Raw genomic sequence first — 24,763 nt, 5'->3', positions numbered from 1 at the left:
CGTCAGTGGAAATCCAGCATTAGTCACATTTTGTGGAAGTGCGTCTGTGCGCTCAATGGCCTTGCGACATGAATTACGTGCGCAGTGAGGATGCGCATAAACAATTAGCTATAAGAAATGCCTTCTTGGCAAATCAATAGCTTAGTTTGATTTTTTCATAAACACCACATTAAATATAAGGTGTGCGGTGTAACACCAGTTTACAGATTTCATTGCTTCTATTGCACTAGTTATCCCAGTATCGATGTTATCCTGACATCATTTTCAAGTGACAAATAAAATAACGGTTCAACAGTGTTATATATGCGGTTAGAGGTGTGATGTTTCATTAACATATTTGTTTTAAACAAATAGTTTCGCGCGGATAGAATCCGATTGCGTGTTCAGATTAGGTTTCTTCTTTCTAATAAATAGCATTTCGTAAATCAAGCAGTCCAGTTTTCCGCTGCATTTCTTTAGGACGGAAAAATTACTGGTAATTTTTAATACCAGTTTTCTGACCGCTGGTCAAAGGGAACGAAGACCCTGGGTACGAGGATGTTTGTAGACGGACTCAAGCCTCTGATGGAGATTCCAGAGAAGGTGGGCTGACTGAACATGTTCCTATTATTGTGGCAAGAGCGATGTCAATGAACATGGTCCCAAGTTCAGCTCATCCAAGGTGAAAATAACAGGATGCTTTAAGCAAAAATAGTAAGCGGAATAAAAAACTTCAACACAAACAGAACAATTAGTGATCAACAGCGTAACAAACCTTTTGATCCTTGTGGGCGGTGCAAATCATTTGCACCGCCCACCGTTACTTAAGAAAGGATTCAAGTGGGCCACATGAATGCAACTCACGCTGCAATCACAAAAACGCTATCGCTGACATTTTAGTGAAAAGTACTAAAATTTCACTACTCAAATTAGATGGTCAGCATGTCCGACCATAATTAGGTTGTCATGAGGTTGTCAAACAATACAAATATATAAGCAGGTTTTTTGCTAAGACTTGGGAAGCAAACTACACAAACAAGATTAGGAAGGAATATACGGTGAAAAATCATATTGGCCCGGGGAAGATTAATTACCAGATAGTTATCAGCATAATGGAACTGTCCGTGGATCATGAAATTTCTATTTATTTTGCTAACTGCACTATTATCCGTAAGTCTTGTAAAAAATTCTCGTATAGACAGACGCCATTCAAAGCGAGTCTTTGGCGTATGGTTGCTTCGCGAACATACTGATGGTCCAATATCAAGAGAGGCACGCACCAGCCAGACCAGGGCAGACCTCGACAGACCAGTAATTTGCTTCTTTAAGATTAAAATCTGTATCATTCAAATAGATTGGAAAAGCCAAAAATGAAAAACATGCTTACTTTTATCTAAACAGCTTCTAAGGTTTATTTTTACCTCGAATCGGTCAAGCTAGTGGTTCCTTTGGAATAAAGCTCGGTTTCTAACGGAAGTTAATAATTAACTTTTGTTGTTCAGGTCATCCAAGGTGAAAACGGAACTTGTAATTAGTGCTAGACCAGCAGCGCAACAAGCTTTTTGTTCGTTCCTAATGAGCGGATGTAATTAAATTGACAACTTGACCACGATCTCAGCTCGGCTAGATTCTAGAATACCCGGCCACTATTTTGCATCTCATTGAATAACAAAAGTGTCACGTAACAATTACTGATCAGTGAAGCACATGTAAATTCCGCGAAAGGTCGGTTACTTCTATCAGGCTGTTAGCTTAGGTGACGACGAGAAACACGGATTTTACACAGAGATAAACAGGCGTTTGAGTTTGAAGCAACTGAGCTTTGAGTGGACAAAATTCCACAATAAGTTGAGCCTGCTGTTAAAACTTCTTTGGTTTAGACTTCATCTTTTGTTTGCAATGGGTTAGCAGATCAGCATCGCTAATAGATCATTAATTAGTTAAGGGTTTTCGTCCTACTTTGCACTCAATTACTAGTACGTTAGCGCATATCACAGCGACTAAAACACAACTCTAAAATGGTCTCGGCATACAATATTGAGCCTTCCCAATAGTCACAAGGAAATTTACCTTTCATAAAATTTATGCCGTCTTACTCGATGCGCCGTCTTTAGCATCTTTCCTTTTACCTAGATCACTGTTTTCAACAACCAGCTCGCTAAATGGGACAGGCGGCTCTGGTGACGAGAATGCATTTTCATGTGTACCAACCTTTGTTGTTACTTTCTGTTTTAAAGTCACATAAACGTTCAACAGTGTAAAAATCAACACAAAAAGGTTTGGTAAACCAAAGTGCGGATGTAAGATGAACCATTCTTGCATCAGATGGCTATAAGATCTGCCCAAACTGACAGATTATCTTTCAGGAGATACCTTATTCTTATTAATTTTTGCGAGTACTAATTTTCGCGATTTTCGCGATTTCAAAATAATCGCGAAATTTAGTACGTGCGAAGAAAACATTGCGCGAACTTTAAACACGCGAGAATTAATATCATATTATATATCAAAAGAACAAAAGTTTTAAAACTGTCTTTCCGTCTTGTTTTTGACTAGAATCCCTCCTCGGATTGCTGTTTCGTCCTTGTAAATCGGCCAAAACCTCTTTAGTACATTCATGGTTAGTAGAGGGGATTGTCCCCTCTACTAACTATGGTACAGTCACCAAAGTTTCCGTTTGCAGGCTCCCGTTGTAGTTACATTGGGCCAGACATTGATATATTTCCAGTTGTCCCTATTCTTGGTCTGACGAATGCTTTATAAAACAAAGACAAAATCGCGAAATTTAGTACACTTTTTCTCTAATTTTTCTTGCAATCGCGAAAACAAATACTCGCGAAATTCGGCTCTCGGACTTTCGCGAAATTAAGTAGGGGCGAAAATTAGTAAGAATAAGGTACAACGTGAGAAAATGTTTATTTCAAGTTCGAAGGTGCAAATAATAAGAATTTTTATTTCTTGCAATATTCATGATGTTGCTGCTTGGTTTAATTGGCGAAATCGTACGCATAGAATAATAGCGCATCAGAAACTGCAAAGCATCTTTTGTCTGTTTATAGGAACAGATTTACATTCCACGGCTCTATGCAATAACGCTGATTTCAATTAGCAATACACCCACTTAGTTCACAAAGCAACAAGGAATAAAAACAAAATTCCAAACATTCCTTTAGCTGCTATACCCAAGGAACATTTATTTCAAACAGGCCATCGAATGACGATTAATTCCGTGTTGTGGTTATTTAAACGTACACCCTTGGTTCACTCCATCAGTAGATCTTTGGATGTACTAAAAGGTAAGCGGAATTTTTAGCGACAAAACTTTCTTTACTTTGTTGTGGTTATTATCACTTTAAATGTCTTGATTTGAAGACTGCTTTTCTCTGAATGCGTCGTTGATGCTATTCTCGTTTTACTTGTTTAGGAATACCCAACTACAACCGCTAACTTACAACTAAGCACTGAGGTACGGTACTATGATATGATTATGAATATTGTATAGGTGAATTTAAATCGTAGTATGAGTAAGGTTTGTTTCTTTAAAATTGAAATATGACGTTTTCTCGGCAACAATTTTCGGAGTTCTCATCGTAAACCAAGCCAAGCGCATACCCCTACTCAAATTTCCCAAAATGTCCTTTTCGTAGTTCGTTGGCGCAAGCAAACCTCTTTCAGTTGCAATCTTAACAGTGTCGAGTGCAATCGATTTGTGACAATGCATACGCTAGTGGGCAGTTGTTCAGACCATCCTGCTTCGTAGTGCTTCTTAAGTAGTTTTTTTTAGCCGTTGGAAGAAAGAAAATGTATACGCTTTGAAGTCGCCGATGCCACATGTAATGCAATCTTAACAGTTTGTGGACCTCTCCTATTAGCGTTTTGGAAAGAAGAGTCCTACAACAAATTATTTCGCCAAGCGTGGCCCTGATGAAACGATTTGTAAAAAGAAGACGAGACTGAATATCTTGACAAATTCCCTTTAGCAGGAGGCTGATATCCCCATGGATCAACATTAAATCCTTTCGAATTGCCAAGATCTTATGTTTAGAAATATCGGGCTGTTAGTCCACATAACCTTGCTGACAAATAAGAGTTGTAGTGCCAATCTTGTGACTAAGATCACGCATTTGTCTTCCGACTGCATTGAACTGAACGGGATATGGATTCTTATGGCACTGCTATATTTGGCTTTTATTTTCTTTGTTTATCCAATAATCTAATTTGAATAGAACTGTTAATGGTGGAATTCATGAGGTTTATAGCCTGGTCGTACAGAATAACTAATCTCATTTATGTAGCGTTTATCCGTGTAGCTTTGGAAATGCAAGAATAAGCCAGTGGTAGTCGGCTTTCTTATAAGAGTGTTATGAGCTCAGTTCCCATATAATGAAGCGGATCTTGTTCCATCGTAAACGTAAGGACAGGGTGGAGGACATTAAACGTAGGGTAAAAATCAACTGCTCCCATGAAAAGAACCTCAAGGCTCAAGGTTTCTAGAGTGGGGGAAAGAATGTAACGCGCAAAATGGGCCCGGACGTCTTTTTCTTTGGTCTTTTGGCTTGCAGTTCAGCTATTATTTCAGGCCTTATTTTCACAGGCACATTAAACAATTCTGTATTCATTTAACAGATCATGGAATACGAAACGTCCTCTCGCCGAACATACGCCAAAGCTGACAAAAACAAGTTAAAGGCTGGAGCGGGAGCTCGGGTTGCTGGGGACGATCTTCACAGCGTATTAGAAGCTTCAGCTGACGCTGGACTAAAGAAAAGTGAATGGGGTGCAACGGTTGGCGCGGGGGCACGAGCACACGTCTTCCATGTTGCTAACGAGGATGTCAAAGTAAATGCTCGATTTCTAGGAGGTGACCTTGGTGCCAAAGCTGGACTGGATTTGGAAAGTTTTTTTAAAGAAGGTCATCTGCTAGGGGGTGAAGTAAAAGCGCGGCTAACAATGACTGACGCCAAAGCTGGACCAGTCAACCTTCACCTCGGAATTGGTGTATCAACTGGAGCAAAAGTAGAAGAGGGAACATTAACTGCCAAACTGGCAGGTGACGGTATCATAGTTGGCAAAAGGATTGGTATTTCTGTTTACGACAATGAATTTTCAATTGACACATTAGCTCTTTTTGGAAAAGGATGGTTGTGGTAATCATTAGTCGGTGCACAATGATTTGCTTTACGTTTTTGTTCTGTTTTTTGAAAATGAATTTTCAATTGACACATTAGCTCTTGTTGGAAAAGGATGGTTGTGGTAATCATTATTCGGTGCATAATGATTTGCTGTATTCTGTTAAAAATAAAATTCAACTGCAAAATAGATACACGAGTGATTCATTTTCTAATTAAAACCCCTCGCTAGCTGTAATGGGGAGCAGGGATGGCGCAGTGGTGAGAGCGCTCGCCTCCCACCAATGTGGCCCGGGTTCGATTCCGGCCCGGTACCATATGTGGGTTGAGTTTGTTGTTGGTTCTCGTCCTTGCTCCGAGGGTTTTTCGCCGGGTTCTCAGGTTTTCCTCCCTCCACAAAAACCAACATTTCCAAATTCCAATTCGATCTGGAATCAGTGGGATCAAGAAGAGCCACCTAGTGGAAGATCCCACTGTAAATTTCCATTTATTTTATTATTATTATTTTTTAAATTTTACGTTTGCGCGCGAAAGGAATCTTATGAAAACACCACTCTTCAAAGCATTAATTGACTGCTTTGCAAGTTTGAATTGTCCATGAATGTCATGCCTCTAAAATATATTAATTCAAAAATATTAATTAAATAAAATTCGCTTCAGAATATTCGAACTTCGTTCAGAAAATCCGCTTGCCTCACGTTTAAGCGATACAGCTTCACACTTCCTTCGCGATCCCGCTAACAAACTCGCTGTTCCTTTAAGCAAAGTTCACTTAATATGGAAAGGAGGGTTATAAAGATGTAGCGTCGTTTACCTGAGAAAACACAAGACCACCCTTCAGGTTTTCATTAAATTTTCAGAACCCCCCAATGTGCATGACACTTTCAGAGACCCCCCCCCCCCCCCCAACATACCCCCAAAATTTTCAGGGGCCCCCTCAACATCTTCAAACCCCTCCCCCCTTTCCACATTAAATGAACTTTCTCTTGCCACTGAGTTATGTCGTCGATGATTCATCTTGGGAAAAATAATCGTCTAAACATACTCTACTGTTAGCAAACCCCCAATGGAATATCATGGCCTAGACGATTACCGCTTTGATAGATAATTCTCAATTGTTTCTGAGAAGTTAAGTGCACCAAGATTCATAGCGAGTATTTGGCATATCGTAACTTGTTGGAAAGCTCAATTCTTTTCTCATGGCCTAAACGTCGTCGAACAACTGAAAGTCCGGATCAACGAAAACCTCCAGAAAGCAAACACTTCTCTTAATATAAACTGACTTTGCCGATTTTGTCTTCTGAGTAATAAGGCAACTACAGTCGAAGCTTTCGTAGGCGGACACCCTCGGGACGCGAAAAAAGTGTCCGTAACTGGAGCTGGCCACTTACGAGAATGGTTCTCGTAAGCTGCCACTAAAGGTGTAGGGGAAAGATGGCCGCTAACAGGAGCTTGCCCAGCTAACAATAACCGGACGGACGTGGATGACAAAACCAACACTGAAATATGGTACTGGAATTACTGTAAAATCATTGTGACGAACGGCGATGTGAAGTCGATTGATAAAAACAAGATACAGAGGTTTGTTAAAGGATTTTCTTTGGGGTGTCCGCTTACGGGAGCTTAAAAACAAAGAAAACGTCTAAGTCGTAATCTGTGAAAGTGTTCGCGGCCGCTTACGGGAATGTCCGCTTACGAGAACGTAAAAATACAGAGTTTGTATGGGAGTTAAGGAGGCTCGATGTAGTTTTTTTAGACTAAGGGTGGTTGTTTTGAAAATTAAAATTACCTAGGAAGCCAATGTTCGATTTTTGCCAAAATACACCATAATGATCAAATGTGACCAAATTTTAATTTTTTACCCGTCACTTAGTCACAACGGTTACCATAGCAACGATTGACGTTTTCTTTTGTTCTCAAACAAGCTTGGTTTTCTCGAAATCTAGACTGACACTTGGTGTTTGTTTTTTGATATGTTAAAGTTTAGTAGATTGACTAACTGTTGACGAAATTTTAGAAAAATCTGTAAGAGCGTTTTCAAGTAAATCAAGAATGAAATTTTCAGAAAAACACCGTTTTAATATAAAATAGGCGCCTTAAAATTGTTTCATATTATTTGAGCACAGTTTCTCTCACTGATATATAAATACTTACACCATCAAAGACCATTAACTAAAAGCGAAAGACTTTTTGCTTTAATTTGTTAAAATATATCGACTGCCGATTGTAAGAAATTATAAGAAAATACCAAAAACTTCATTCTTGATTTACTCTAAAACGCTCTTACAGATTTTCCTAGAATTTTGAGCACAGGTAGTAAATCTACTGTACTTGAACATATCAAAAAATGAATACCAAGTGTCAGTCTAGATTTCGAGAAAACCAAGCTTGTTTGAGAACAAAAGAAAACGTCAATGGTTGCTATGGTAACCTTTGTGACAAAGTGACGAGTAAAAAATTGAAATTTGGTCATATTTGATCATTATGGTGTATTTTGGCAAAAATCGAACATTGGCTTCCTAGATAATTTTAATTTTCAAAACAACCACCCTTCGGCTAAAAAAACTACATCGAGCCTCCTTAAAACGGGGTTTCCAACAAGGCGGCCGTAAGTAGAGCTGTCCTCTTACGAGAGTGTCCGTTAAGGGAGCTTCGACTGTATCTCACACCGGTCATACAATTAAGTCCGCCCATTCTCAAGCATTGTAAGACAACTAAACTCTGATCAATGTGTACAGTTTGGCATGTCATTCAAAAGCAACCTTAACTTTTCAACTAGCCACCGATTATATATTAAACAAAGAAAAAAATCACTTTTAATCAATCACAAAAATCTTTTGAACAAAGAATCTCTTTGAAAAGGTTTGTTTACCTGTAGAATGAGAAGGAAGAAAAATGAAATATAGTCACTCAGTTATACTTGTTACACGCACAACCTGCCATCGTGCAATTTTTTATTGATCACAGACTGGAAAGCCAACCAACAAACTAAAGTAGCTCTTGTAAAGGTTATATTTGCCTGAAGTTAAAGATTTCTTCCCAGGTTGTTCAAACGTCAGTTCCAAAAAACACTACACGAACTGTTGATACTCCTGGAGTCCGACCAGCGGAAATATCACAAAATTGAGATATTGGGCCCCCCGAAAATAAGCCTCCACCCCAAACCCCCCTCCCAAATATCTTAGACTCAAATGTCCTTCCAATAGTAAGCCTTCAGGAATTATAGGCCTATATTAAGTTTCAGCTCTTGAATATAACCGTGACAGTAAAATTTCTTTCGATCATAAAACCCCGTACTGTAAAAATTGTTTTGTAATTAATGCCATTACAGTATTTTTCAGACTTTTGAAGTTCTTTTGATAATTGTAGAACTTGTTTTGTGTTTCATATCGTTATGTTTAGGGGGTTTTACCATAGAGCATTTTGACGTGCGGCGTATTTATCCCTTTTGAACAAATGATGTAAGCCTAACCATTTTTCAAAAACTGTATCGGAATTAGTTTTTGCGTTTGAAAAATAGTTGGGCTCATATCATCAGCGTCCGAAAACAATAAGACGCAAAAATTACTTATGATACAAAGCCCCTCCCAAAATAAACCCCTCAAAAAAGCCTTTAATGTTGAACAAAAATAAGCCGATTTCGGAATTTCACTGTATACGAATGCTTGTACAGTGTGTTTCCTGTTACTAGGACGAAAAGTGACGTGTGATTCTAAGTAATAGTTATAGTTTCAGATTGTCAATCCATTCATTTATTATTATATTGTTGATTTAGGAGGTGCCGGATATTCTTCAACCTCTTTTCCAAAATCAGGAGTCTCTGATAGAATAAACTGTGTCTCCGATTTTTCGTATGGTCTGACGCCTTCCACACTGTGGCTGTAGCCATAGAAAAAGTACGCGAGTAGACCTAGAACAAAAAAAAAACAGTTAAATTGTGAGCATAACAGCAAAGATCGAAAAACAATAAAATATTTGCAATCGAGATCATCTAGCATTCCTGGTGACGAGAAAATGAGCGGCATCTTCACTGATACTCGTGAAAAGTAAGTCAGCGTTCAAGCCTAGCACCCATCAGGCCGGAGCTTATACTGATTTCACTAGCATTAAGCGACTAGGAATGGTCCATCGCAGGGTTACCCCCCAATATAAAATTCGCTGGTACCTATTTATACACCTGGGTAAAGAGAGGCACTATGAGAGTTGTGTCATGCTCAAGAAAACAACTGACGCTCTACCTTGCAAGCAGAGTCTCCTTCGATCTTCCTAGCAAAATCGGCAAGAGGAAGAAGACTATTCCTCTTCCAGATTTTTCTAGGAAGATCGAAGGAGACCCTGTTCGCAGGGTACTGACACTCGTGAAAGGTTATTTTTATTCGCATGCTGCCAATTATGCACGTTTCGTTGACTCTTTGGAAAACAAAATTAGGTTCACTGAGTTTCCCCAATCATTTCAGCGAAGAAAAAGGGAGCTAAGAGAGTGGGTATTAAGGAGCTAAGCTATACGGCGTAAACTAGGACGTCCTTGCAGAGCTATTTTTACTTGAGTATCGAAGGTAATTCGCCTTTGCTTTGGTTTGCATTACTACGCTTAGTGAATGGTTAAAAAAAACTCGCGCCACTTTCTCGACCAGTCAAAATAAAAAAAACCAAAATCATTTGTAATTCGCCTGCACGCATTTTTCCGCGCTTCACGCTGGCTACACGTAATTGCTCCAAGTGTTGGTTGGTTTCCTGGATTGTCTGTGTCCTCTGTGATTGGCCGGTGTGATTGCTTTGGTTTTGCGTTACTACGTTCAGAGAATGGTTTAAATAAACCTCGCGCCACTTTCTCGACCAATCACAAATAAAACCAAAACCAATCACAACTCTCTCGCACATGTTTTCCCGCGCTTCACGCCGGCTGCATGTATTTGTTTCGAGTTTTGATTGGTTCACTGGATTGTCTGTGTCCTTTGTGATTGGTCAGAGCCATTACTTAGTTTTGCATGGTTTTACGACACTCAGTTCGGGGGAAAATCGCTCTAGTTCAAACGTACTGGTTTTAACACTGGTTTTGTCTTGAACCTCTTAGCCTGATGCTAGCATTTAAATTAGCTTGTTATGGTGCTAGCTGGGATAAGTTTTTCCAAAGGACATCTTGTTGACTCGGGCCCAATCTCTCTTTTTGGTCCGTGGTTACCAAAGTATACGTTATTAAAGTTGGCCTTATTATGCATGCGTGGATACAAATATAATCACACAAACAAACGTCAACTAACTCACCTAGAGCCATCCAAACGCTGAATCTGATGTAAGTCCAATGGTTTAGCATCACCAGCAGAAGAACATTGAAAAAGATCGTAAGAGCTGGAATGATCGGGACTCCTGGAACCATGAACGGGAATGTGGCGGAATTTCTGGGCTGTCTGGTGATGAACATCAAAGAAGCGACAATAGTCAAGCCAAAGATGCAGCAAAGAATGAGTGGCCAAGGTTCCCCTTTAGCCAAGAGTGGATAAGTACGAGTTAGGCAAATTGTGAGACCTGTTATGGATACAGTCAGCACAAATGCACCAACACGGGCACGGCAGCTTGTTTCTCCGTCTGGTTGCGTTGTACTTGTTGGAGAATCTTCGTCATTGCTTTGAACCTGGTGATAGCTGACCTCTGGAATAAGATCATCTTGGCCTTCAGTTTCCCCAGGACGGCAGCAGATTGATTTCAGCCATGTTTTGGTCTTTTCTTTGCTGTTGTCCATGTCCATTGTGACGCTTTGAACTCCAGGTGTGTAACGCGTCACCAACACAGCAATTGCTACCATTGTGTACGCTACTAGTGTGCCAATAGACAGCATTTCAACCTGAAATAAAAGTACATGTATTCATTATAAAGAAGAATTTGAATCCCAGGATTTTACAGAACTGTGTTTCTGCTTCAAATAGATTCGCTTGACATCAGTTCTCGCGCATAGTCATGGCTTGAGCTTATGTCATTTGGCACCCTATTGTCAAAGAGTTTACCTATAGAAAAAGCTTTAATCTGACCAAAGAATATTCACCCTTGCCATTTTTTCGTTTATTTTTTCTCTTTGTGATACTTTATCTACTTTAGCTAAGGGGGCTTTCATTTTAATATTAGTACATGGGGGGATGGAAAAATCACATGGAGTGGCTTCCAAATATTACCCAGTCCCCTCGTCGGTAGGCAAAAATGTCACATTCCCCTCAGTAAATCACCCTGTTTTTCATTTTTTTTTTCATTTTTTGGCCATAATTTGCAGTAACCCCTACTTAGCTTCCCAAAATAACGTAAACCCCCCCCCCTCACCACAATCTTGCCAACCCCCCCCCCCCCCCCCGTGCACTAATAAATGAAAGCATCCTTAGTATTATGTTGATGATAAATACAAAGACAAAATTTAAACTACGTGATGCTACAGTACATAACTGCACTCAGTTTGACCAAGCTCGCCACGAGTCTTCTGTAGCTCTCAGTGGTAAGAACATCCGACCAGTCATGCGGCAGGTCATGGGTTCGACTCCCGTCGGGGACTCAAAAGTTTTTCTTTGTCCGATGCTTTTGACTTGACTGAAAACCGTTCAGTGTCCCACTGTTACTTTGAATTTTTGTCGATTTAAACAATTATGCCCTTAGTGTGTATATCGTGATACTTCTATAAATAGCCCGTGAAAAATGGGCGGAGTTGTCTTCATATAACCCAAACTACAGCAGAGTCAAAACACAAACTGTTCAGTTTTTTGTCATCTTGGATAGTAATGTGACAAACGAACAAACTTACCAACTGCTTTACATCAAACAGCAAAGCCAGGATTGCGATCAACATTCCATTAACCAAAGCTGCGCGAACTGGAACTTTCGTCTTGTCGTGCACATGCGCAAACCAGTTAAACAGCAAACCATCAGAAGCCATGGAATACACAACACGTGGGCCCGCAAAGGAGTTGGTCAGCAGCGTACTTATTGTTGCGCATAGTCCTCCAGTCGCCACCACGTACTTGGCACCGTCAAATCCACGCTGGGCAAACGCCTCAGCCAAAGGAGCAAACTGGTTCAATTCACGATAAGGCATCATGAGCGTTAGAACTGTGGCGACTCCAAAATAAGCAAGGAAACTGATCGCAAGGGTTAGAATGATAGACAGTGGTACTGAACGTTTGGGATTGATAGCTTCTTCGCTTGCTGTGCCTATTACGTCAAAACCGACAAAGGCATAAAAGCAGCTACCCGCGGCTGTCAGAACACCGCTCACCCCGTACGGGGCAAATTTGCCTTGCCAGTTCTTTGCGTCGACAAAGTAAAATCCAGCGCAGATGATAAATGCTATGACAGAAAGGTTGACAAAGGTCATGATCTTATTTACCAAAGACGATTTTTGCGCTCCCAGTGAGACAATGATGGCAATAATCAAGGCTAAAGTGAAAGCTAACAAGTCAGGAAAGCTTCCGATGGCTGGAACGTTCCATGTGGCGATGTCATTCATAAAGAACTTGTATATATAGCCTTGGGCAAAAGAGTTGATATACTCGCTACAGGCTCGTGCTAAGCTTGCAGCGGCGATGATATATTCTAGAATCATGTTCCAACCAACAACAAAGGCCCAAAACTCTCCAACAGTTACATAAGAGTAGACATAAGCTGAACCAGCCTTGGGTATGCGGCAACCAAACTCTGCATAGCAAATCCCAGATAATAGGGCTGCAATTGCTGCGATTAAGAATGAAATAACAACAGCGGGTCCAGCAATGTCACGTGCCAACTCCCCTGTGACCACGTAGAGACCTGCACCGACTACCGTCCCTACCCCAATGGAGGTTAGGTCCAGGGTTGAGAGACATCTTTTAAGGGGGCTCTCCGACAGCCAGTCTTCTGTGGGCTTTTTCCGTGTTAAGTTGTCGCACACTTTGGAACAGCTATTCATGACTGGTAATAAATAAAATGGAAAAAAATATGACGGTTAATCCCCTGGTCATGTATATTAATAAACTCCCGAGAGTGCCAATTGTCACAAAACGGTATTGAAAAGATCGGCATTTTGAAAGTGAAAATTGTACCCTCCCTCATATCTGTAATATTATTGATCACTAAAAAGCATGCGACATTACTGTAATTAACCACCACACTGACAGCTGAACAATAAGCTATAGTTTAGGGGTATACCTACTATAGACGGAGATAAACACTTTTTTAACCTCTTTCTTTTTGCGTTTTAAACCCATCGCTTTCAAAGTTGTAACTTTCTTCTTATTTGTAGATGTGGTTTAAGAAATCCTCTGATCAATACCTTGCAAATGGTGTATCGAAAAGGAATATAGGGTTCATATTAATTAATTTAGGGGGGGAAGTTGCTTTAGGACTTGAAAATAATACTAAATGTTGAAGTTTTCAAAAATTGTACAAAAACACTTGATGACTATTTTAACCGTTATAGTTAGAACAGCATTCGATGCTCTTGGATCAGTTTGGAAAAAACACAGAATTCTTTATACACGACAAATTTCCAAGCAAATCAAATACTTGAAAACTGTGAGCTAAAAGAAAACTTTTATGGTGTCATTTGAACAGGGAATTTAGGTTCTTAAACGGGTTCTTATTTTGTACAAAATAAGTTGCTTTTTGCTGGTAGAATGTTGGTGTGGTCTATTGTTTATATAATATAATATAAGTATAAATTATGTCTAAATGAAATACAAACCCTATTTTTACAGTATGTGAAAAAGGGTATTACTTTCCATGGACGGTATATGAGAAGATTATTTTTTCTTCCTCGAGGCAGGGCTCCGCGCATAAAACATTGTTGACTACCCCCTATACCCGCCTTCCTGGACCCTCCCCCTCTCCGGTCACCTTCTGTTGTTCTTTCAAGACAGTCAGTATAAATTGCTTGTCTTTTTCCATATTTTTTGCAAACTTTCCAGTTCAAATTAAACAACGATTTTAACAACGTTAAAATTCAATGACCCATTGTTAAAATCGGCCAGAAAAACTGTTTTTCCTTTGTTTTAAAAAAATCCTCGTTAGCAAAGAAATTTAACATTAACTAGTAGCGAGGTTCGAGCGAAAAGCCGCGAGTTGTGAGAATCGCGACAAAGAAGGACGTAGCACCGAAAAACCGAATGAACGTGTAAACGAAATTTGGCTTGAAACCGAGGTGAATAATGAGAGGCGGCTGTATTCGCAGGCTGTAAAACTCTGACAGCAGACGAGCTAAACGAAGCCCTTCATACTATGAAAGCTACATGGTTTGGAATACGAACCAGAGAATATTGACCGCTGCCTAGCATTGTAACATTGGGTAAAGGTTATCCGTACTTTATTCGACGCGACGTAGATTTTATCTTTACCGAAGCAACACGAAAGCGCTAAATGGCAAACCTAGAGTTGAACTCGAGTCATTGAGGACCCGTCACTAGCCAAGGTAACCGATCAAATGTACATAAAGATCTTACCTGTCAGCAGGCAGAATGGCTGGGATTCTGAACGCAAACTTGAAGAAGAACAGAGCGGTTTGTGTCTTCAGTCTTGGGTGGCTTATAGCTTAACAGTTCGGTTTAAGAGGAGGACAACGCATTGCAAGACGCTCGTTGAAAATGTCTCACTGTGCATAAATATACAACGGTCTTTTTCGAGAAAAACGGCTTTCATGAGGGTCCGACCGAGATTAAAGGTTGCAAAAAAGCTCAGCACTTCCAAAGATGCTCGCCACAAAAGATAGGAAGCTATAAGAGATGCTCAGTGATGTTTCTCAAGGAGTATTTTAACCGAAGACCCATGGGATTTGTTTTATCGATGGCGACGAAAATTATTCGTTACTGCAGCAACGACAGAGCTCCTGTGGCATTTGCAATTTGTTTTCCCAGGAGAAAGAAATTACCGATGTAAAAGACAAACAACATACAATGAATGAAAAATGACAATTGTGCTTCACATCTATTTGATGTTAGTTTTTAAGTTCTCTTTTTTGTGTAACACTGAATGTATATAGAAGACGTGGAGTCGTTTTATAGTCTGCTGGTTCCTGGGTTATTGCAAATGAAGTAACGTGTGAACAAAAATTTGAAAGTTAAATTCGTACGTTCGCTTGCGCGCGAAGCACTGGAACAATAGGTGTCGGTCCCTTTGGAGAGCTTTCAGCAAAAGGCTTGGGATATAAAATGGTTAATTGCATTGTCAGAAGAAATAATAATGAATAGTCATTTTTTATCACAGAAGAGAACTCACGAATGAACAGGTTTTTACTCGATTATACGCATCCCCATAGATTGAAAACTTCTTATCTCTTAGGGACGGACCATTATTTTTTTAGAGGGGGGGGGGGGGTGAAAAATATTGAAAAAAATTGTTTGCAGGGCCTAGAAAGACAAAATAAATTGTTTGCAAACACGATATGTATAACAAAAAATAGTAAGAATTTCGAAAAAAAATGTTTGCAGAGGTGCATAAACTAAAAAAAAAAGTTTGCAGAGGAAAATTTTTCATCCCCCCACCTCCAAGAAAATAATGGTCCGTCCCTTAGGCCCGGGCCAAACGTCGAACTTCACATGAGTTGAACCTAATGCAAATGAGCTCATTTGCATTAGGTTCGACTCATGTGAAGTTCGACGGCCTGGGCGTAAGTCCTACAGAGAGAAAAATACCGTTAGAATCATAGGTCAATATTGGAAATATTGCAAATATCAGTGCTTTGCGTTGATGTAGTGGATGCGCAAAGACAAATAAATTATTTCCATTCAAATTATTGACTGCCGCACTTTCCTTGTCAAGTTCAACATAAATTAGCATAATCACGGCGCGACTTTGAAAGGCGGGAGTATTCAAAAAATCCTTGCTTTGTTGACGAAGTTTTCGCCGTCGATGATTAGATTGTTAAACATCTAAAGGAAAAAACTTTCTGCCGTCTTACATACACAAGAAAGCACTTTAAAACAGGTAAGCATTGCTTATTTTCTTCTTCGCCTTTCTTAAATCATACTGTTGTACTCTGGCTGTCGTTCGCGCACTTTATATGCGAATGTAGAGCTGACAGCGCATGGCGCTTACAACGTATTCTGATGAAAGTTTATGTTGCCACGGTGGGCACAGAATAATGCAAGGCATCCCTTGTAAACAGGAGCACACAACGAGAAAATTTTAGCGAGTCTTGGAATGTCGTAGCTGTGTTTACCCATATCGTTTAAGGCCTTCCGAATTTTCGGCTCTTACTTCGTGTAGAAGACACAGTTCACCTATAACAATAGAGAACAAATGGACAAAAGAACGAGGAAATTAATAAAAACAATAGGTTTGCGAGGCAGTGTTCTATTGTGACGTGTCCTGTGCTTCTACACCAAGAAGGAGCCGAATTTTCTGAAAGAATATTTGTTGTATTTATGTAAACTAACGCAGTTTAATCTATTCGGAAGTTTAGCTGAATATTTAAGTGGCAGAAACTTTTGGGAACGAAATCTAAATACCCGAATTTACATTCTCAGCATACATTCTCAGCCCGACTCCTCCCCAATTCCCTCGCGGCTCGCTCCAAATTCCTCGCGGCTCCGCGGTTCCCGTTCGCCGGCCCGTCTCAAAGCAAGCACTCGCTCTCGAATCCCGCCAGCTACGCGGGCTAACGGCTCCTTAATAGGAGCTTGGGCTACCTGTGATTTTACAAGTTGAAGTATACAAAAGATAGGGAAAACTGTCGTTTACGTATTTAAAAGGATCTTTCAAAATATCTCGGTTTAATTTTGCCGATGGCGATTTTGTGTACTAAGCTAAAGTCGTTCACGCTCACAGAAGAGGGTCCTGGAGGGTAAAATGGACGTGTGATTTTGGCAAATTATCTTTGGAAATGGGATTTGGGTATCACAGACAGAAAAACAATAGAACTGGGACTGGGATTTTGAAATTTTGGGAAACAATAAGCTGGGAAATGAATTTGGGCAACATTTGGGCTGGGAAAATGGGATTTATACCCCCCTTCAAAACCCTCAAAGAAAAAAAAGGACCCTCAAAGAACACAATCTCAGCGGCATTACAAAATGCCCCCACAAAGACACGCCTAGCTGCAGCTCTTTTATAAAACGTGTCGTAGACTTGGGAATAAATCTCTGCGGGCGTGTCTCATGGGAGGAGATGGACTTTATTCGTACTGTTCTGTTCCGAGCAGAATTTGAGCACAAATTTGTTGCCAAGCAGAATTTTGAGCAAAAATCCTGTCACCCCTCACCCTGTCTTGTCGACAGGGTGAAGTAAATTTTTGTACATTTTTTTTTGGAGGGAACAGTTTTCGTAAGAACGTTTTTTACAGATCGTGAAAAAAAGAAAAAAGTTCAAACCCGCAAAATTTGTGCGCTTCGCGGCAGTTACAGAACGAACACACAAGTGGAAATTTGTAGTATCAAAGGCCTCTCTGTTATATCGAAAGGCATTTTTATATTGTTCCTGAACGCACAATTGAGCATAAAAGAATCTGTTGAGATTTGCATAATCATAGCCGTATCAAAGGCGGATTAATTAAGTTGTTCTTACTCGTTTTTATTTTCCTTCACGCTAGTAGTGCTGTGAGGTTGTCCGCCCTTTCGGATTCCTTAAATATAAAGAAAACTTTGTCGGTTAACACTAAGCGATGTTAATGAAGTCACAAGGATAGAACTCGAGCCAAGGTAAGCAATATATTCATGTTGTTCTTTTTGATCGTGACCGATTTATATGCAACTATTTGCACTAATTTCCCCCATTAGAAACGTCTCAGAGAAGCTCTGCGCTTTTACGACGGTGTCTAGTTTAATTCCCGCGTTTGAAAAAAGAGTATTAAGACTTGTTGTTTATACTAAACTGTTCATTTGCGGTTCAAAGTTAATAACTAGTGACCTACGACTGGGCGAAGGGTCTGTAATTTTGGCATGGGGGCGCGGATTCCCTGAGCGTAACGTACTTATTCGTGAGTGACCGTGCTGCTTTCTTTCTGTCTTGCTCATCTTTGCCCGTTTGGTACGAAGTTTATTGTTGCGATTGATACAGAAGATAACGATCTCCGAAAGCCTTTCCTAATGTCATTAATTAGTTTTACGTAAAATGAGAAATAAATTGCCGATTGAGAGACCCTTTACCTGCCGCATAATTATAAACACTTTACGCACGATCAGGTTCCCAAACGACCAAATTCAATGTTATACACAAAAGCTCATTCATTTTTGTTATACTAAGAACAGCTTAACCTTGATCATAAAATTCTTAATGTCCTTCCCCTCTGTGATACATTTTGTAGTATTTCGAATGCTAATTAGTACACTAACTGAGCGATGGATTCAGTCAGATCACAAATTTGCATCTCTCGTCGTTCAAGATAAGCAACAATTATAATTTGGCCGTACTTCGACGCTTAGTGAGCCTGCAGAACTTCGTAAAAGAAATTCAAACTCATCGAAAATATCAATTCCATCTATACACTGTCTATATAGGGTGAAACCTGTGTCCTTCAAGCAAATTTGTTCCTTCATAACGCGTTTCACTTCGACGACTCATCGAAAACTTCGTGTTCTTTCCATAAACGATTCCTGATCTAACAGGCAAACTATTACGGTAAAGTTTCTAAAGTAACGACCCTCCCAAACGTAGCGATAAAACAATTCAACGGCTGTTAGCAAATCCCAAAAGTGAACTTGCTCCGAAAGAAACTCAATCGAACCTTTTTTAAAAAAAAAATTTTGTTGAGTCAATAGTCCACGGGGAGCGAATTCCAAGTTTTCGCTCCCCGGAAGGCAAATGATTTCCGGCCGGTGGAAATCCGGCAGACTTGTAGATTGAGATCATTTTGTTAACAGATCTAGGATTCTAATTACGGGTATATATATAACTATAATTCTAATTATATAACTATTATTTTTAATTATAAGTAATTAATTAGATTTGTTGTATATGCATATATATATATATATTTTTTAATTTAAGATTTTTATCGCCATTCTTTTTAGTTTTTAGGGTTGCGCCCCGCATGGGTTACTATTTTCCCGTTCGCGCAATTCTTTTTTGATCCTTTTCTTTTCTTTTATTTATTTGTAAAATTTTAAGACCAATAAAGTTGATAGATCGATAGATCGATGTCTTTGGTGGACTAGTGACCGATTCTGAAATTTGTCATCTAAGTGTCAAAGGCAGTATATTAATCTGTTCCGTTGAAGTGTCTGTATGTCTTATATGCCGATGTCCGATCTCATCCCAAAATTCTAATTGTGAAGCGCATTGAGCTTTGTAAATGCGCTATATAAACAACTATATCATTCATTCATTCATTCATTCGTGTCTTATTACTCATTTTAGTGTGTAGTATATTGCTGTGTATTTTTACGAGCCTTGCAACCTTACGTGAGCCCGAAGGGCGACGGAGTCAAAATACAAATGACAAGTTAAATTGAACAGCGATCCTACACACTATTAAGGCCCAGTAACACGGGCAGTATTTTCTTTCAACTTCTCTCGCAACACTGTTCAGTGCATTACAAGTTGTAAAGTGTTGTTGCACGTATTGCCTCCCGTGTTGTAAGTTGCGGCAACATGTTGCGCGAAGTAGACACGAGTTCAACTTTGTGCAACATGTTGCCCCCGACTTGCAACTTGCAATGCAACAATGTTGCGAGACAAGTTGACAGAAAAAGGTTGCCCGTATTGCTACCTTAATGTCTTACTAGGAGAATCGAAGGAGAATAAATGTTTTGACGGTTGTTGGCGACGTTGGAGATCTATCACAATTCGTCCTTCAAAGATAAAAAAATTCTCCCTTTCATTAATTGGGTATAACCTTCACCTTTAACGGCGTTTTATTTCTTTTCCAAGCATGAACAGGTGCTCCAGAGTGTGCGACAACTTAACACGCAAAAAGCCCACAGAAGACTGGCTGTCGGAGAGCCCCCTTAAAAGATGTCTCTCAACTCTGGACCTAACCTCCATTGGGGTAGGCACGGTAGTCGGTGCAGGTCTCTACGTGGTCACAGGGGAGTTGGCACGTGACATTGCTGGACCTGCTGTTGTCATTTCATTCTTCATCGCAGCAATTGCAGCCCTGCTATCTGGGATTTGCTATGCAGAGTTCGGTTGCCGTATACCCAAGGCTGGCTCAGCCTATGTCTATTCTTATGTTACTGTTGGAGAGTTTTGGGCCTTCGTTGTTGGATGGAACATGATTCTAGAATATGTCATCGCCGCTGCAAGCTTAGCACGAGCCTGTAGCGAGTATATCAACTCTTTTGCCCAAGGCTATATATTCAAGTTCTTCATGAACGATATCACCACATGGAATGTTCCAGCCATCGGAAGCTTTCCTGACTTGTTAGCTTTCACTTTAGCCTTGATTATTGCCATCATTGTCTCACTCGGAGCCCAAAAATCGTCTTTGGTAAACAAGATCATGACCTTCGTCAACCTTTCTGTCATAGCATTTATCATCTGCGCTGGTTTTTACTTTGTCGACGCAAAGAACTGGCAAGGCAAATTTGCCCCGTACGGGGTAAGCGGTGTTCTAACAGCCGCGGGAAGCTGCTTTTATGCCTTTGTCGGTTTTGACATAATAGGCACAGCAAGCGAAGAAGCTATCAATCCCAAACGTTCAGTGCCACTGTCTATCATTCTTACCCTTGCGATCAGTTTCCTTGCTTATTTTGGAGTGGCCACGGTTCTTACGCTCATGATGCCTTATCGTGAATTGAACCAGTTTGCTCCTTTGGCTGAGGCGTTTGCCCAGCGTGGATTTGACGGCGCCAAGTACGTGGTGGCAACTGGGGGACTATGCGCAACAATAAGTACGCTGCTGACCAACTCATTTGCTGGCCCACGTGTTATGTATTCTATGGCTTCTGATGGTTTGTTGTTTAACTGGTTTGCGCATGTGCACGACAAGACGAAGGTTCCAGTTCGCGCAGCTTTGGTTCATGGGATTTTGATCGCAATCCTGGCTTTGCTGTTTGATGTAAAGCAGTTGGTGAGTTCATTCGATGAATACATTGAGTATTTTGTTTTGCCACATATTGTTGTGAACATAACGTCTTTAGTCTGTCGTTAGGTTGGGATATGAGACGCGGTGGCCAGCTGGACTCCGGACTCGAGCGGTATAGGCTCGAGCCCTGACTGGGATCATTGGCCGTTTTCACGCTAGAAGACGGACAGATAGTCTGGCGATTTGTTCGTCTAGTGTGAATTTAAGACGGCTTTTAGACGACTTGTCCGTCTATACGACCAAGTCATCTTTGAAAAATCGTCTTCCTAGACTTCCAAATCGACGGACAAATTCAGACGACTTGTACGTCCAAAATCGTGTCCGTCCCGTTTTCACACTAAGAAGATTTGTCCATCTCAAGTGCGAAAACGGCCATTGTGTTGTGTTCATGGGCAAGACACTTTACTCACATAGTGCCTCTCTCCGCCCAGGTGTATAAACGGGTACCGGCGAATTCACTGCTGGGGGGTAACCCTGCATCGCACCCAATCCAGGGGGAGTAAAAAATACACCTAGTTGATTAATGTTACAGATACCGGGATAAGCTCCGGCGGTATGGACCACTTGGATCGACGCAGACATTGCCTTTCGCTGGGTTAAATTAAATATTTTGTTGTGCGAGGTTTTTTTGTGCATGTACAAACTTATCTTTAAGGGAGCAAAAACTAAAATTATAGTTTCGAAATAGTTGCTAAGGTCTACAAACACCAAAATGTTATTTTTAAAGTTTGGGATAATTTTTTCAGGTATATCAGGCCAAAAGTCCATTGGACTATTTGAAGCACCAAATTCTCTCAACAAAACGACCTCGCCAAATTAAATGAGTGATCTACAATCATTGACAAAAGTCGTTGGCCCACCCACCCCCATCCCCGCGTTTTAGTGTTGGATAGCACAATGTGCCCAAAATCCTCGTGCAGAGCGTTTCATTTTTCAAGAAAAAGAAGGCAGCAATTGAAGGCATTTTTTGTATGCTAGCAACATTGCAAAGGGGGAGAGGGGAAATTACTTAACTTTTTCATGTTTCAAGTAAGAAAAACAGCAACTGCGCCAAGGTTTTGTCAATGATTGTAGATTCTCCTCCAAACTGACATATCTACCTCTTTTCTTAGGTCGAAATGTTGTCTATTGGCACACTAGTAGCGTACACAATGGTAGCAATCGCTGTGTTGGTGACGCGTTACACACCTGGAGTTCAAAGCGTCACAATGGACACGGACAACAGCAAAGAAAAGACCAAAACATGGCTGAAATCGATCTGCTGCCGTCCTGGGGAAACTGAAGGTCAAGATGATCTTATTCCAGAGGTCAGCTATCACCAGGTTCAAAGCAATGACGAAGATTCTCCAACTAGTACAACGCAACCAGATGAAGAAACAAGCTGCCGTGCCCGTGTTGGTGCATTTGTGTTGACTGTGTCCATAACAGGTCTCACAATTTGCGTTACTCGTGCTTATCCGTTTTTGGCCAGACAAGAAGTCTGGGCTATCCTTCTTTGCTGCATCTTTGGCTTAATGATTGTTGCGTCTTTGATGTACATCATCAAACAGCCAAGAAATTCCGCCACATTCCTGTTCATGGTTCCAGGAGTCCCGATCATTCCCGCTCTTACAATATTTTTCAATGTGTTACTGCTGGTGATGCTGAACCATTGGACGTACATCAGATTTAGCGTTTGGATGGCTCTAGGTGAGTACACACATTTTGTTCGTGTTACAGTTGTTTGAGTACACATAAGCGGACATTTAAGCGCTTAGGAAATGCACAGAAGACTGGCCATTTCTTGTAGCTCGTAATTAGGACATTCTCGTCTTTAGCATTCTATATTGCAGCTACACAAATAATGTTGAGGATTAACTTTGATCCAAATTGGCATAAACAAATTGATTATGCTTTCACGTCAAATTTTGTTGCCATGGCAACGTCAATGAAAAGAAGTCAAAACATACCCTATTTTGACCTTGTGGAGCTAATTTGTGTTTGCCTTATCGAAAATTCATTTTGGAAGTCTGAAGGCAGGGTTCAGAACTGTAATTCTTTTCATAAATTTAAGGTGGCTCTGAACCCCCACCTAAAAAATTGTAAAAATATGTGCTATGTCGATTAGAGGACCCTCGAGGACCCCCTTGTCTATGCAAAGTAAATTTCACCCCTTATTATTGTGCACTCGGTTTTCCTGTTGTGTTTGATTTAGGTCTACTCGTGTACTTTTGCTACGGCTACAGCCACAGTGTGGAAGGCGTCAGACCATACGAAAAATCGGAGGCACAGTTTATTCTATCAGAGACTCCTGACTTTGGAAAACAGGTTGAAGAGCATCCCTCACCTCCTGAATGAACGATGTAGTATTTTAATTGATTGATTTGCTGGGAAAATAATATTTTTGTAAGATATATCAGAAGTTTATTTCCATAATTTGTAACTCAAGGAGCAGTGTAAAGGGTTAGCAATATCTTTTTTTCTGCTGTCAAGTTTTTTGATTGGTTGGAAATTTGTAGTTGTGGCTTGCATTTCTGGTATTTATGCGTGGCTGATAATTAAATGGAAAGTCTTTCTCAAGGAGTGCTTATTTTTAAGTATTCATACACGAGTAGGTACAACAATAAATATAGCGTTTACTATCATCTGATGTCTCCCATCACTCCCCAAAAAGAATTAAAAATAATTTTCCTAACCGTACACTGATAACAATAAGAAAACCTTAAAATTCTACAAAACGGTCCAAGGCTTATATTAGCTCATCGTCCCTTTCTGAATATTTCTGTTGCCTACAAAAATACCACATTGTAAAACTCTCTAAAGATAACGAAATTAAACCCCAAAAAAAGACTTGCAGTCGCTCTGAGCATTCTTTGACAACGTAAAATACTTTACAAACCCTACGATATGGGCTTTTATTATATGGCTACAATAGTACGCGCGCTCTGATTGGCTGCTGAGCGGGCATTATTTTCTTGTAATGACCGGGCATTATGAAAATTTTTCTCGGCTCGACGGTTTTTTGAGTTGTGAGTAAAAGCTACTAGCGAGGGGGCAAAAACAACAAAAAATGCCGACAAAATATAACTATATTTTCAATAACTGAAAGAAAAATATAAGCATACCGATACTTCTTTAGTATTAGCGACGAAGAGAGCCACAGAGAGCGAGTTTTACCTCCAGTGTTTTTTCCCTTGATTATACTCTTCTTTTGAATAGTGCTTAAAGGCCATATAATAAATAACTTATTAACCTCGTCCGTTCCGTCATTACAGGGGAATCTCAGACCTCGACCTTGATGTATTGACCGAGCGACAGCGAGGTCAATACATCAAGGCCTCGGTCTGAGATTCCCCTGTAATGACCTCACTCTCGGTTAATAAGTAGTATATAGTCAGAAACGTATCTTTCTTTAAGAGCTATAACATTTCAGCTCCGCCACGCAGTAGACAACATGTACAAAACTATTAGGTTTATTTTGGCGGTTTCGACCGAGCACCGGGACTATAACAATACGTTATACTAAAACCCATTATTACATCTAAGTAAGAAATACGTAGCATGATACAGAGCCGAGCGACAGTTTACAAAGGCTACTGTCAGACGGAGGCCAGAAAAAACCTGCCACAAAAAAAGCCCGGAGGGGAAAAAAGCCCGGCAGGAAATATGGGTAGAAACAATGGCTCAAGCTCTAAATAGCCACAATAGA

General features: G+C 40.3%; 2 protein-coding genes across 3 annotated transcripts; one reads left to right on the top strand and one right to left on the bottom strand.

The window, feature by feature from the left end:
- Positions 1-8,336: 8,336 nt before the first annotated feature.
- LOC144656679 (cationic amino acid transporter 2-like) lies at positions 8,337-14,674 on the bottom strand. The gene is made up of 4 exons (XM_078516922.1): positions 14,558-14,674; positions 11,890-13,031; positions 10,374-10,950; positions 8,337-9,018 (listed from the first exon to the last, which is right to left on the bottom strand). The coding sequence occupies exons 2-4, from the start codon at positions 13,027-13,029 to the stop codon at positions 8,867-8,869; spliced, it is 1,869 nt and encodes a 622-aa protein (XP_078373048.1). The 5' UTR covers positions 13,030-13,031; positions 14,558-14,674; the 3' UTR covers positions 8,337-8,866.
- Positions 14,675-16,019: 1,345 nt separating this feature from the next.
- LOC144656680 (cationic amino acid transporter 2-like) lies at positions 16,020-23,879 on the top strand. 2 transcript variants are annotated; one of them, XM_078516924.1, is made up of 5 exons: positions 16,020-16,037; positions 17,641-17,749; positions 19,920-21,060; positions 22,188-22,764; positions 23,270-23,879. In XM_078516924.1, the coding sequence occupies exons 3-5, from the start codon at positions 19,921-19,923 to the stop codon at positions 23,410-23,412; spliced, it is 1,860 nt and encodes a 619-aa protein (XP_078373050.1). In that variant the 5' UTR covers positions 16,020-16,037; positions 17,641-17,749; position 19,920; the 3' UTR covers positions 23,413-23,879. The 2 variants fall into 2 exon arrangements, with proteins under 2 accessions (XP_078373050.1, XP_078373049.1); XM_078516923.1 differs by lacking the exon at positions 16,020-16,037 and having other exon boundaries at positions 17,597-17,749.
- The last annotated feature ends 884 nt before the right edge of the window (positions 23,880-24,763 follow it).

The sequence above is a fragment of the Oculina patagonica genome, chromosome 6 (assembly GCF_052425735.1).
Source record: "Oculina patagonica isolate OP01 chromosome 6, crgOcupat, whole genome shotgun sequence".
Classification (NCBI taxonomy): domain Eukaryota; kingdom Metazoa; phylum Cnidaria; class Anthozoa; order Scleractinia; family Oculinidae; genus Oculina; species Oculina patagonica.
The sequence above is the reverse complement of the archived record's forward strand: the minus strand, read 5'-3'. Positions and strand labels throughout refer to the sequence as shown.